At 43.7% G+C, this 15,000-nt stretch overlaps 2 protein-coding genes across 3 annotated transcripts in view; one reads left to right on the forward strand and one right to left on the reverse strand.

The window, feature by feature from the left end:
* The window catches only part of txlng (taxilin gamma), a 14,807-nt gene extending 14,460 nt beyond the window's left edge, over positions 1-347 (forward strand). The window contains exon 11 of the mRNA XM_069149912.1: positions 1-347. This exon is cut by the window's left edge and continues 2,824 nt beyond it. The gene's annotated coding sequence lies outside the window, so the exon portion shown is untranslated.
* A 68-nt stretch (positions 348-415) lies between these two features.
* The window catches only part of rbb4l (retinoblastoma binding protein 4, like), a 19,582-nt gene continuing 4,997 nt past the window's right edge, over positions 416-15,000 (reverse strand). The window contains exons 2-12 of one of the 2 annotated variants that reach the window (XM_069149914.1): positions 8,308-8,452; positions 7,578-7,723; positions 6,233-6,406; positions 5,895-6,010; positions 4,793-4,953; positions 4,591-4,717; positions 4,431-4,508; positions 3,601-3,677; positions 3,307-3,364; positions 3,071-3,181; positions 416-1,027 (exon numbers count right to left, since the gene is read on the reverse strand). In XM_069149914.1, coding sequence (XP_069006015.1) covers positions 956-1,027; positions 3,071-3,181; positions 3,307-3,364; positions 3,601-3,677; positions 4,431-4,508; positions 4,591-4,717; positions 4,793-4,953; positions 5,895-6,010; positions 6,233-6,406; positions 7,578-7,723; positions 8,308-8,452 — 1,265 coding nt within the window. In that variant the 3' untranslated portion in view covers positions 416-955. Of the gene's footprint in view, positions 1,028-3,070; positions 3,182-3,306; positions 3,365-3,600; positions 3,678-4,430; positions 4,509-4,590; positions 4,718-4,792; positions 4,954-5,894; positions 6,011-6,232; positions 6,410-7,577; positions 7,724-8,307; positions 8,453-15,000 lie in introns of both variants that reach the window. The other variant, XM_069149913.1, reaches the window with a different exon arrangement.

Raw genomic sequence — 15,000 nt, forward strand, 5'->3', positions numbered from 1 at the left:
AGCCCGGGTATCAGATTACGTGACGCGCCGTCGTGCCGTGACCTCCGACCTCTCCGAGTCGCTCCTCGTGCGGCCGTGTCGATGTGAGCGCGCGCCGGTCGGGCGGAGGACGGGCGTAGTCGCGCCGGGCCGACGGAGGAAGCGGCCGTTAGCCGATTGTTCGGCGTCGCCCCGACTGACTCTCAGGTAAAGTCAGAATCTACCTCTGCAGGTGAGACGTACTGTGAAACCAGAGGCGAGTCCCCGCAGCTTTATTTTTACTAAAACATGAGCCGCTCTCCTCCTCGACTGTACAATGTTCTTCTAGTCCTGTCTTGCCTTTCAATAAACATTTTGTAGAATTTGCAGCGTCTGGATTTATTTCCTCGTGAGAACGTTTCAGGTTGTTTTTATTTTCACATGAATGACAAGAGTATTTTTGAAAAGTTACAAAAGCTTTATTGCAATTTCACATTGTGGAACAACAGAAGAGGACAAAGAGAAGTCTGTTTCCCTCCACTGCACTGATTCAGTTCCAAGTGTGGATGTACCTTCTGAACGGAGGAGGACAGGAATGTTGGTTGGGAGGACGTGTCGGCTAAATACAGGAGCAGCTAGAGGTGCTGAACGGGAGGAGGAGGAGGTGGTGAAGGAGGAGGAGGAGGAGGTGCTTTCTGTCAACGTGTTCTGGTGTCAGGAGCCCTTCAACATGAACCGGACTGCAGAATTTAGTGCCTGTGCAGGTGGAGGTGGAGGTGGAGGTGTTCTCCTTCACCACACCCTGGAGCGGTTCTGATCAACCTGATCCAAGTGCTTCAGAGCTGCCGGGCGTCTGGAGGGGAAGTAGATGATGTTAGCGGGAACCGGAGTCCGAGCTGCTTCCCTCCACACGGGTCACTTCGGAGAAAAGCCAGAGAGGGAACGGACAGGCTGGGTGGAGGGGGGCGGAGCCGGGACAGACTGGTGTGGACCGGGGTTATGATCCCTGAGCCTCCAGCTCTGATGCAGGCGTGTTGTCGGGCTCCTCGTCGTTGTAGATATTCTCTGCCTGGAAGAACAACAGGAGCAAAACATGAAACCGTCAAGGATACGTTTTCACTTTTCAGACATCGGAGGGAAACATCACAATACTCTGAAGCAAGCCCGATTGTCCCTGAACATGTCAATCAACCAGCAGTGATGTCATCATCCATCAGTGATGTCATCATCCATCAGTGATGTCATCGTTGGTTTGTGAACGTTATGAATCCTCCAGTTCAGATTCTGTCCGTCACCATCTTGCTAGTTTGGAGTGTGTTGACAGAGACGACCATCGCCATGACAACATTCATATCTGACTAAACACTGATTCCTGTGTGTGTGTGTATTTTTGACTTCTGGAGGACGACATCCAGTCGGATCACTTGAACTAAAGCAAAGTATAATCTTTAAATACTCTTCTCTGCTAAAGTTTATTATTACATCTGCTGTTTTAGGATATCTAGACTACTGAAGCTTGGATGTTTCCTGGTAGCTGGAATTGTTTGTGATTGGATTCTTGTTTTCACTCACTGAGTCAAAACAAGTTTAGAGTTAAACTGATGGTCTTTATTCCAATTCTATTAAGGACTAAGTTGTATTTGACTTTCTACCAGTTTGAGGTAAAAAGACTCTGAGACAAGTTTGGACAAAATCTAGAGACTGTGTGAAAGTTTTCTTTGTTTAGTAATCAGTGGTGAGTTTCTATTGCTGCATATTTGTAACACCTGGTGACGGGAGGTCTAACGAGCAGGAGGTGTGGTCTAACTACATGTCCATCATCTTCATCCCTTTCACTCCGTCTCCCAATCAAGTTGTTACCTTGGTAACCTCCACCCCCCAACCACCTGCCCCCCCCCCCATCCCATCTCACATTCTCCAGTCTATTGCTCCAGACCTTCTTCCTTTTCTCTCCATCTCATCAACACTTCTCTGTCAACGGTCTGTTTCCTGAACTCTCTGAAGGAGAGAGTGAACCTTCTCCTGAAGAAACCCCCCCCCAACCCGTCTGAAGTAAACAACTACAGACCGTCTCTTCTTTCCTTTCTTTCTAAAACTCTGGAGCGAGCTATCTTCAACCAACTCTCCTCCTATCTCCACCATAATAACCTTCTTGACCACCAGTCTGGTTTCAACAGACCACTCAACAGAGACGGTCCTCCTTCTGTCTCTGAGCAGCTTCACACTGCTAGAGCAGCCTCTCTGTCCTCTGTCCTGATCCTTCTAGACCTTCTGCTGCATTGGACACAGTGAACCACCAGATCCTTCTTTCCTCCTTCAGGACCTCGGTGTCTCAGGCTCTGCTCTCTCCCTGTTCTCATCCCACCTCAACGACCTCACCTACCGGGTAACTTGGAGAGGATCTGTGTCTGAACCTTGTCCTCTCACTACTGGTGTCCCTCAAGGCTCCGTCCCGGGTCCCCTCCTCTTCTCTCTACACCAACTCTCTCGGCTTTGTCGTTCACTCGCATGTCTTTTCCTACCACAGCTATGCTGATGACACCCAACTGATCCTCTCTTTTCCAGATCTGAAACACAGGTAGCAGCATGAATCTCTGCCTGTCTGACTGACGTCTCTCAGTGGATGTCCTCACACCACCTGGAAATCAACTTCCACAAGACCGACCTGCTCTTCCTTCCAGAGAAAGACTCTCCCACCCTCGACCTGACTACTACCTTCAACAACTCTGTTATCCCGACCCTGACTGATAAGAACCTCGGAGACACTCCACAGTCAACTCTCTCTTACTGCCAACATCACTGCAACAACACGTTCCTGTAGATACATGCTGCACAACATCAGGAGAAGACGTCCTCTTCTCACTCAGAAGGAGGTGCAGGTTCTGGTCCAGGTTCTGGTCCAGGCTCTGGTCCAGGTAGAACTTTAGTATCTTAAAATAGAACTTACTGATAGAACTTTGTAGTTTGGCTTTCTGGAAGAAATGATATTTTCTTGATTCTTGTTCTGGTTTTGAACCCTCATGGTTGAAATGAACTTATTGTAAGTCGGTTTGGATAAAAGAGTCAGATAAATGAAATGTAATGTATCTGTATGTATGTGTGTGTGTCTCACCATCTGCCACACTTGCATGATGTTGTCCTCGGACACGGAGCAGATGACCCAGGGCTCGTTGGGGTTCCAGGTGAAGTCAGAGATCTTGGCCGTGTGGCCGCCGTGGATGAACTGATGGAGACAGAATGACATCATCAGGTGACCAGGTGAGCAGCACACTGTGACCAGGAGGAGGCTCAGATCCTCCTGATGTAAGGACCCTCTGTGGTTGAACACCTCACGGTAACGGCACCTACCAGCAGCTCCGGAGGTCCGTCCTCAGCGTCCTCCGCCGACTGCTCCTCCCCGATTTTACTGGAAAACAAAGTTCAACAAACACCATTTAACACAATGTGCAGCTCCTCGGTGAGTTCGGGCTCCTCGGTGAGTCTCCTCGGTGAGTTCGGGCTCCTCGGTGAGTTTCTGAGTTCCACTGAGCAGCTCTTCAGAGCCCACGGTTCATCTCCCCTCAGTCACATGACTTGTTTGGTCATCACTATTATTTGGTTTTGGGTTCATGTCATGGAGTTGTTGTGAAGGTGTTTCTTTACCTGAGGTCCCAGACGTTGAGACGGCGGTCGGTGCCGCTGGAGGCCAGGATGGTCTCGTTGTGAGGGGACCACTGCACCTAAAGGACAGGACAGGATGTCACGTGGGGGAAACACTTCCTACATTCATGGTTTCACACCTGTCGCTCCATAAAACACCGTCTGGATTTGTTGTGATCAGATCAGATGAAACCAGCCTGTCTGTCATTTAAACACAGCAGGTCGGATAATTATTATTATATCAGCTATTACCAGCTGGCTCCTCTTCATACGGAGGCCATGAAGGTTCAGGGTCTTAAAAAGGAAGTTTCTCACTGCAACCAAACATGTAATTAGTGAGTAAAAACCATCTGAACTGGGAACAAGTCAGTGATAGAAAACAATGATCCCTCCGTTCATCCTGCTGTCAAAGTCTCTTTTTGGGTCAAAACGTTCTGATTGTGATTCAGACCTCTGAGTGGGACATAATGGGCGGGGCCTACGCTGAGGGATGAGACGAGGGTTTCTATTGGTGGGTTTGACTTGGATCCACATCCTGATTGTGTACACACGCACACACACGCGAGTGTGTGTCGAGCTACATGAAGGTCCATTCACTTTATTTTCCTCTTTTGTACTAGATGTGATGTTTGAAGCTCTGCAGGTTGTTATTGATGTTTCATGTGTGATCGTTCCTGCAAATGTTTTCACAATAAAAGCCTTTTTATGAGGTTTCTTTCTTATAAAACATTATAGGGCTTTTAATTTGAAGTAATACAGGAAGTGGTCTGAAAACGCTCACTACATGATAACGATGTCTTTACGCAGCACTTAGAAGCACTTTGAGTTCTTACCTGGAAAATTTCATCTTTGTGGGACTCAAAGGAGTGCAGCTTCAGTTTGAGATTCCTGAGATCCCATAATGCAACAGTCTGAGAGAAACACAGAGCGATGTTGTTATCATCATCATCATCATCATCATCAGTGTGAAGCTGCATGTTTCTGCTCCTCCACCTTATCAGCTGAACCGGTGGCCAGGATGAACTCGCTGTAGGGGTTGAAGCTCAGACAGTTGACCTCAGCAGTGTGAGCCTCCACCGCGTGGCTGGCTTTGGACGTGTTGTTGGACCGAGTGTCCCATCTGGGGGAAGGGAGGGGGAGTTAGAGATAAAGGTGGAGCAGAACGCTTCGACCACCCAGACGGTACGTCACTCACATCATGAGTTTCTGGTCGTCGGCAACAGAGCCGAACAGGGACTCGTGCAGCAGATGCCAGGAGACGTCCTCCACCACGGCGGTGTGGCCTGTGAAGATGGTCTTGGCATCCACCACCTTCCCCTCCTTCGGGCCGGCGCCGATGTCCCACAGACAGATGGTCTGCAGAGGGAGAAGAGGGGTGGGGAAACATGAACACAGATTAATAAAGCATGAAGATACTCTGACCTGTTTCTCTGCGCAAACTGGAGTTGGTTTACATCGTTGGGACGTCCAGTTTTAAGGATTGTTTGGGAGGGGGGGATACATTACTTCACATCTCGTTTTGTTTTCCAATAAAAATTCTTCTAAATTATGCAACAGCCCTTTTTTTGTTGTTGTTGTAGAGTTGTAGAATAACCAGCAGCAGTCCTTTTAATGTGTGATGTCATTTTTGTGAAACTGAATTTCTTCTTTTTTATTCTGTTTGTAATTTTTTAACTCTATTTTTTCCACCTGTATTCTTAAGCTGTTGAGACAACTATTATTAAATGATAATTAATAAAGTTTTTATCTTATCTGAAACATGTAAAAGCTCATGACATTTGTCAGAACGATGTAAACAACTCTGAATAATAAATGTCGTCACTGTGATGACGGCCAGAGACAGTTTGAACTCCAGTGACCTGACGTGGTCCATCTGGTGTGAATCAGAGGCTCCTCCCACCCAGTGACCTGACGTGGTCCATCTGGTGTGAATCAGAGGCTCCTCCCACCCAGTGACCTGACGTGGTCCATCTGGTGTGAATCAGAGGCTCCTCCCACCCAGTGACCTGACGTGGTCCATCTGGTGTGAATCAGAGGCTCCTCCCACCCAGTGACCTGACGTGGTCCATCTGGTGTGAATCAGAGGCTCCTCCCACCCAGTGACCTGACGTGGTCCATCTGGTGTGAATCAGAGGCTCCTCCCACCCAGTGACCTGACGTGGTCCATCTGGTGTGAATCAGAGGCTCCTCCCACCCAGTGACCTGACGTGGTCCATCTGGTGTGAATCAGAGGCTCCTCCCACCCAGTGACGTCTGTAAACCTGCTGCACTGCGAGGTCGTCCCTCTGCTCTCTTACGTGGTCATCAGAGGCGCTGAGGAGGTTCCCGCTCAGGTTCGGGTTCCAGGAGAGACCGTAGCCTTCTTTCTGGTGACCTTTCAGCCTCAGGTCAGGACTGCACTCCCCACTGGGATCTGAAACACACACACACACACACACACACACACATACACACACACACACACACACACACATACACACACACACACACACACACACACACATACACACACACACACACACACATACACACACACACACACACACACACACACACACACACACACACACACGTGTGATTCCCTGCAGGTGTGTGTAAAAGGTGTATTTGTGTGCGGACGGGTGGGCGGGGTCACCTGGCTTGGACGGGTGCTTGGTGTAGTCGAACACCAGCACGTCGGAGGTGGGGGTCTTGGTGGCGAGGATGCAGGGGTTCTGGGGCATGTAGCGCGCTCGGTTCACTTCGCCCTCGTGGTTGATCTTGATCTCGATCTCAATCTTTCCGCTCACTGAACCAAATCCTCCAAACTCTGACAAGACAGCAGAATCAGACTGTAGGAGATCCAGAGCTGGAAACCAGACAACTGCAGGTCAAAGCTCGCCTGTGATTGGTCCGTTACTGTTTAATAAGTGGTGCAGTGTATTAATAAACAAACTAATAAATAAATAATTAAGACAGTGTTGCTGAGAGCTGCTGGAAGTGTTAAACTTTTTAAACGTACATTTTCAGCCTTTCTTTGAATTAAAATGACTTTTAGGAATGTTTTCATTTGATTATTTCTTTTCATCCGTTTGATTTCTTTCCTTCACACTTTCAGTTACTTTTACTGCTCTTACCTTTTATCCTCACTTCTGTCCAACTTTGATCTTTTCAATGCATTTCACTGTCCTCATCTCACCACTCTTCTTGTCTTTTTAATATATCTTCTATATTTCTATTATCTCTATCGTCATGCGTGCGTTGGTCTCTGACTGTTCTTTAAATGGTCCTTTTTCCTTTTAATTTGTTTTAAATGTTGTTTTTCTTATATTTGTAGTAATGAGTTAAACAGCTGATCCAACATGAGGGGAAGCGTTACTTCACCTGATCTCAGGTTACTGGACCTTCAACATGCTCAGGGGACAAACGAACTAATAATACAACCTGCAGCAGGACAGCAGAGACAAGCAGGGAGGACGGGGACGTACCTGCTGGAAGACAGAAGGACACGGGTCAGCACACACACAGAGAGACACACACAGACAGAGACACACAGAGACAAAGAGACACACAAACAGAGAGACACACACACACAGAGACACACACACACACACACAGAGACACAGACACACACACAAAGAGACACACACACACACACACACACACACACACACAGAGACACACACACACACACAAAGAGACACACACACAGAGAGAGACACACAAAGAGACAAAGAGAGAGACACACACACACACACACACACACACACACAGACACACACAGAGACACACACACAGACACACAAAGAGACACACACACACACACACACACACACAGAGACACACAGAGACAAAGAGACACACAAACAGAGAGAGACACACACACACACACACACACACACACACAGACACACACACACACACACACACACACACACACACACACACACACACAGAGAGACACCCCCCCTCCCAGAGACGGACGTCCCTCCTGTATTCACCTCCTTTCTCGCTGTCGTAGTGCGAGGCGTCGAACTGGGCGTCGTCGTTCGGTACCTGGACGCTGGCGATCACCAGGTGGTTCTGCTCATCCGAGGTGTGTGTCCCCAGAACCAGCCGGTGGACGGCGTAGTCCTTCCCCTCCGGCCTGCACACAGCGGGACGACCGGGTTAACCTGCTCTCAGGGGGAACTGGGTTTGGTGTTTTCAGTTGGACACTTGAACAGATTTCCTCCGTTTTAAAAACAGGAAAACAATAAATCAGCCCAGTAAACTTCTATGAAACTATGTACACGGAGTATTCTGATATTTCTGGACTATTATGATGATAGTATTTATATAAAACACGAGTACAACTACGGTCTCCAGCAGGGACACGTGTAGTGCAGTACCACTGAGGGCCACCAGGGGCTCCAATACACTCCCACTGAAAAAAACAGTTTTTCGTTGTCCTGAAATCTAGAAGTCAGTAAATGTTTTCCACAAGTCATCGAGGTGTGGACAGATAAAGTTCTGGAAATAATCCAGCATTCATCACCTGTCAATCACATCTCAGGACTCAGACAGGTGTTGGGGGCGTGTCTGGTTTGATTGACAGGCCGGAAGCGTTCCTCCGGGAGGCTGTGACCTTTTGACCTCTCGTTACCTTTTAATGCAGCGATCGGAGCGGAGACGGACGTTCTAGGAGAACGACCGTCCAATGAGAAGGTGAGTTCGGACAGGTGAGCGTACCTGTTGACGTCGGGGAGCCACTGCACCGTGAGGCTGGGCCACTCCAGAGCGTGGGTCATCACCAGGTCGTACAGGAAGGGCGTGTTCTTCTTCCAGATCTTGTACTCCTCGTTGATCACCCGCTCCTCCACCGCATCGTCGTACACTTCACAAACAACACGCTGTCACTCACACCACCCGCCACTCACACCACCCGTCACTCACACCACCCGCCACTCACACCACCCGTCAATCACACACCACCCGTCACTCACACACCACCCGCCACTCACACACCACCCGCCACTCACACACCACCCGTGTGTGAGATCTGTGATATGTGTGTGTGTGTGTGATGTGATATGTGTGTGATGTGTGTCTGTGTGTGATGTGTGTGTGTGGTGTGATGTGATATGTGTGTGATGTGTGTGTGTGTGGTGTGATGTGTGTGTGTGGTGTGATGTGTGTGAAATGTGTGTCTGTGTGTGTGATATGTGATGTGTGTGTGTGATATGTGGTGTGTGTGTGTGTATGTGTGTGTATATTTTTGTGTGTATGTGTGTGTGTGTGTGTGTGATGTGATATGTGTGTGATATGTGTGTAATGTATGTGTGTCTGTGTTGTGTGTGATGTGTGTGTGTGTATGTGTGTATATTTGTGTGTATTTGTGTGTGTGTGTATGTGTGTGTGTGTGTGTGTATTTGTGTGTGTGTGTGTATGTGTGTGTATATGTGTGTGTGTGTATATTTGTGTGAGTGTGTGTATATTTGTGTGTGTGGTGTGATGTGTGTGTGGTGTGATGTGTGATATGTGTGTGTATATTTGTGTGTGTGTATTTGTGTGTGTGTGTATATTTGTGTGTGTGTGATGTGTGGTGTGATGTGTGTTGTGTGTGTGTGTGTATATTAGTGTGTGTGTGTGTATATTTGTATGTGTGTGTGTGTGTGTGTGTGTATATTTGTATGTGTGTGTGTGTGTGTATATTTGTGTGTGTGTGTGTGTATATTTGTATGTGTGTGGTGTGTGTGTGTATATTTGTATGTGTGTGGTGTGTGTATATTTGTGTGAGTGTGTGTATATTTGTGTGTGTGGTGTGATGTGTGTGTGGTGTGATGTGTGTGTATATTTGTGTGTGTGTGTATATTTGTGTGTGTATTTGTGTGTGTATGTATATTTGTGTGTGTGCATGTGTGTGTATTTGTGTGTGTGTATATGTGTGTGTGTGTATATTTGTGTGTGTGTGATGTGATGTGTGATGTGTGTGTGTGTGTATATTTGTGTGTGTGTGGTGTGTGTATATTTGTGTGAGTGTGTATATTTGTGTGTGTGGTGTGATGTGTGATATGTGTGTGTGTGTATATTTGTGTGTGTGTGTGTGTATATTTGTGTGTGTGTATTTGTGTGTGTGTATGTATATTTGTGTGTGTATTTGTGTGTGTGTATATGTGTGTGTGTGTGTGTATATTTGTGTGTGTGTGATGTGATGTGTGGTGTGTGTGTGTATATTTGTGTGTGTGTGTATATTTGTATGTGTGTGTGTGTGTGTGTGTGTGTATATTTGTATGTGTGAGGTGTGTGTGTATATTTGTGTGTGTGTGTATATATTTGTGTGAGTGTGTGTATATGTGTGTGTGTATATTTGTGTGTGTGTGTGTGTGTGTATATTAGTGTGTGTGTGTGTGTGTGTGTATATTAGTGTGTGTGTGTGTGTATATTAGAGTGTGTGTGTGTGTATTAGTGTGTGTGTGTGTGTGTATATTAGTGTGTGTGTGTGTATATTAGTGTGTGTGTGTACATTTGTGTGTGTGTGTGTGTGTATATTAGTGTGTGTGTGTATATTTGTGTGTGTGTGTATATTAGTGTGTGTGTGTGTGTGTGTGTGTGTATTTGTGTGTGGTGTGTGTGTATATTTGTATATTTGTGTGTGGTGTGTGTGTATATTTGTGTGTGTGTGTGTGTGTATATATTTATGTGAGTGTGTGTATATTTGGGTGAGTGTGTGTATATTTGTGTGTGTGTGTGTATATATTAGTGTGTGTGTGTGTGTGCATATTAGTGTGTGTGTATATTAGTGTGTGTGTGTGTGTATATTTGTATGTGTGTGTGTATATGTGTGTGTGTATATTAGTGTGTGTGTGTATATTTGTATGTGTGTGTGTGTGTGTATATTTGTATGTGTGTGTGTGTGTATATTTGTGTGTGTATATTAGTGTGTGTGTGTATATTTGTGTGTGTGTGTATATATTAGTGTGTGTGTGTGTATTTGTGTGTGTGGTGTGTGTGTATATTTGTATGTGTGTGTGTATATGTGTGTTTGTATATTTGTGTGGGGTGTGTGTGTATATTTGTGTGAGTGTGTGTATATTTGTGCGTGTGTGTATATATTAGTGTGTATATTAGTGTGTGTGTGTGTGTGTGTGTGTGTGTGTATTTGTATGTGTGTGTGTGTGTGTGTATATTTGTGTGTGTGTGTATCAGTGTGTGTGTGTGTATGTGTATATTAGTGTGTGTGTGTGTGTATATTAGTGTGTGTGTGTGTGTGTATATTTGTATGTGTGTGTGTGTGTGTGTGTGTATATTAGTGTGTGTGTGTGTATATTTGTATGTGTGTGTGTGTGTGTGTGTGTATATTAGTGTGTGTGTGTGTGTGTGCTGTGTGTGTGTGTGTGTGTTGTGTGTGTGTGTGTATATTAGTGTGTGTGTGTGTGTATATTAGTGTGTGTGTGTGTATATTTGTATGTGTGTGTGTGTGTGTGTGTATATTTGTATGTGTGTGTGTGTGTATATTTGTATGTGTGTGTGTGTGTATTTGTGTGTGTGTGTATATTTGTATGTGTGTGTGTGTGTGTGTATATTTGTATGTGTGTGGTGTGTGTGTGTATATTTGTATGTGTGGTGTGTGTGTATATTAGTGTGTGATGTGTGTGTGTGTGTGTATATTAGTGTGTGTGTGTGTGTATATTAGTGTGTGTGTGCGTGTATATTTGTGTGTGTGTATATTTGTATGTGTGTGTGTGTGTGTATATTTGTATGTGTGTGGTGTGTGTGTGTATATTTGTATGTGTGTGGTGTGTGTGTGTATATTTGTGTGTGTGTGTGTATATATTAGTGTGTGTGTGTGTGTGTGTGTGTATATTAGTGTGTGTGTGTGTATATATTAGTGTGTATGTGTGTATATTAGTGTGTGTGTGTGTGTATATTAGTGTGTGTGTGTGTGTGTATATTAGTGTGTGTGTGTGTGTATATTTGTGTGTGTGTGTGTATATTTGTGTGTGTATATTAGTGTGTGTGTGTATATTAGTGTGTGTGTGTGTGTGTGTATTTGTGTGTGTGGTGTGTGTGTATATTTGTATATTTGTGTGTGGTGTGTGTGTATATTTGTGTGTGTGTGTGTGTATATATTTGTGTGAGTGTGTGTATATTTGGGTGAATGTGTGTATATTTGTGTGTGTGTATATATTAGTGTGTGTGTGTGTGTGTGTGTATTAGTGTGTGTGTGTATATATTAGTGTGTATGTGTGTATATTAGTGTGTGTGTGTGTGCATATTAGTGTGTGTGTGTGTATATTAGTGTGTGTGTGTGTGTATATTTGTATGTGTGTGTGTGTATATGTGTGTGTATATTTGTATGTGTGTGTGTGTATATTTGTGTGTGTGTGTGTGTGTGTGTATATTTGTATGTGTGTGTGTGTGTATATTTGTGTGTGTGTATATTTGTATGTGTGTGTGTGTGTGTATATTAGTGTGTGTGTGTGTATATTTGTGTGTGTGTGTGTGTGTATTTGTGTGTGGTGTGTGTGTACATTTGTGTGTGTGTGTGTATATTTGTGTGAGTGTGTATATTTGCGTGTGTGTGTGTGTATATATTAGTGTGTGTGTGTGTGTATATTTGCGTGTGTGTGTGTGTGTATATTAGTGTGTGTGTGTGTGTATATATTAGTGTGTGTGTGTGTATATTAGTGTGTGTGTGTATATTTGTATGTGTGTTTCTGTGTGTGTATATTTGTATGTGTGTTTGTGTGTGTGTATATTTGTATGTGTGTGTGTGTGTATATTAGTGTGTGTGTGTGTGTATATTAGTGTGTGTGTGTGTGTATTTGTGTGTGGTGTGTGTGTATATTTGTGTGTGTATATATTAGTGTGTGTGTGTATATTAGTGTGTGTGTGTATATATTAGTGTGTGTGTGTGTATATATTAGTGTGTGTGTGTGTGTATATTAGTGTGTGTGTGTATATTTGTGTGTGTGATGTGTGTGTGTGGTGTGATGTGTGATATGTGTGTGAGTGTGTATATTTGTATGTGTGTGTGTATATTTGTGTGTGTGGTGTGTATATTTGTGTGTGTGTATATTTGTATGTGTGTGTGTGTGTGTATATGTGTGTGTGTATTTGTGTGTGTGGTGTGTGTGTATATTTGTGTATGTGTGTGTATATTTTTGTGTGTATGTGTGTGTGTGTGTGTGTGTGATGTGATATGTGTGTGATATGTGTGTAATGTATGTGTGTCTGTGTTGTGTGTGATGTGTGTGTGTGTATGTGTGTATATTTGTGTGTATTTGTGTGTGTGTGTAGTGTGTGTGTGTGTGTGTGTATTTGTGTGTGTGTGTGTATATGTGTGTGTGTGTATATTTGTGTGAGTGTGTGTATATTTGTGTGTGTGGTGTGATGTGTGTGTGGTGTGATGTGTGATATGTGTGTGTATATTTGTGTGTGTGTATTTGTGTGTGTGTATGTATATTTGTGTGTGTGCATGTGTGTGTATTTGTGTGTGTGTATATGTGTGTGTGTGTATATTTGTGTGTGTGTGATGTGTGGTGTGATGTGTGTTGTGTGTGTGTGTGTATATTAGTGTGTGTGTGTGTATATTTGTATGTGTGTGTGTGTGTGTGTGTGTATATTTGTATGTGTGTGTGTGTGTGTATATTTGTGTGTGTGTGTGTGTATATTTGTATGTGTGTGGTGTGTGTGTGTATATTTGTATGTGTGTGGTGTGTGTATATTTGTGTGAGTGTGTGTATATTTGTGTGTGTGGTGTGATGTGTGTGTGGTGTGATGTGTGATATGTGTGTGTATATTTGTGTGTGTGTGTATATTTGTGTGTGTGTATTTGTGTGTGTATGTATATTTGTGTGTGTGCATGTGTGTGTATTTGTGTGTGTGTATATGTGTGTGTGTGTATATTTGTGTGTGTGTGATGTGATGTGTGATGTGTGTGTGTGTGTATATTTGTGTGTGTGTGGTGTGTGTATATTTGTGTGAGTGTGTATATTTGTGTGTGTGGTGTGATGTGTGTGTGTGTGTATATTTGTGTGTGTGTGTGTATATTTGTGTGTGTGTATTTGTGTGTGTGTGTATATTTGTATGTGTGTGTGTGTGTGTATATTTGTATGTGTGTGGTGTGTGTGTGTATATTTGTATGTGTGGTGTGTGTGTATATTAGTGTGTGATGTGTGTGTGTGTGTGTATATTAGTGTGTGTGTGTGTGTATATTAGTGTGTGTGTGCGTGTATATTTGTATGTGTGTGTGTGTGTATATTTGTGTGTGTGTGATGTGATGTGTGGTGTGTGTGTGTATATTTGTGTGTGTGTGTATATTTGTATGTGTGTGTGTGTGTGTGTGTGTGTGTGTATATTTGTATGTGTGTGGTGTGTGTGTATATTTGTGTGTGTGTGTATATATTTGTGTGAGTGTGTGTGTATATGTGTGTGTGTATATTTGTGTGTGTGTGTGTGTGTGTATATTAGTGTGTGTGTGTGTGTATATTAGTGTGTGTGTGTGTGTGTGTATATTAGAGTGTGTGTGTGTGTGTGTATTAGTGTGTGTGTGTGTGTGTATATTAGTGTGTGTGTGTACATTTGTGTGTGTGTGTGTGTGTATATTTGTGTGTGTATATTAGTGTGTGTGTGTATATTTGTGTGTGTGTGTATATTAGTGTGTGTGTGTGTGTGTGTGTGTATTTGTGTGTGGTGTGTGTGTATATTTGTATATTTGTGTGTGGTGTGTGTGTATATTTGTGTGTGTGTGTGTGTATATATTTGTGTGAGTGTGTGTATATTTGGGTGAGTGTGTGTATATTTGTGTGTGTGTGTGTATATATTAGTGTGTGTGTGTGTGTGCATATTAGTGTGTGTGTGTGTATATTTGTATGTGTGTGTGTATATGTGTGTGTGTATATTAGTGTGTGTGTGTATATTTGTATGTGTGTGTGTGTGTATATTTGTATGTGTGTGTGTGTGTATATTTGTGTGTGTATATTAGTGTGTGTGTGTATATTTGTGTGTGTGTGTATATTAGTGTGTGTGTGTGTATTTGTGTGTGTGGTGTGTGTGTATATTTGTATGTGTGTGTGTATATGTGTGTTTGTATATTTGTGTGGGGTGTGTGTGTATATTTGTGTGTGTGTGTGTATATATTTGTGTGAGTGTGTGTATATTTGTGCGTGTGTGTATATATTAGTGTGTATATTAGTGTGTGTGTGTGTGTGTGTATTTGTATGTGTGTGTGTGTGTGTGTGTATATTTGTGTGTGTGTGTATCAGTGTGTGTGTGTGTGTATGTGTATATTAGTGTGTGTGTGTGTGTATATTAGTGTGTGTGTGTGTGTGTATATTTGTATGTGTGTGTGTGTGTGTGTGTGTGTGTATATTAGTGTGTGTGTGTGTATATTTGTATGTGTGTGTGTGTGTGTGTATATTAGTGTGTGTGTGTGTGTTG

Source organism: Embiotoca jacksoni, unplaced genomic scaffold (genome assembly GCF_022577435.1).
Source record: "Embiotoca jacksoni isolate LCO1_2020_lvr unplaced genomic scaffold, fEmbJac1.0.p SCAF_153, whole genome shotgun sequence".
NCBI classification, from domain to species: Eukaryota; Metazoa; Chordata; class Actinopteri; family Embiotocidae; genus Embiotoca; species Embiotoca jacksoni.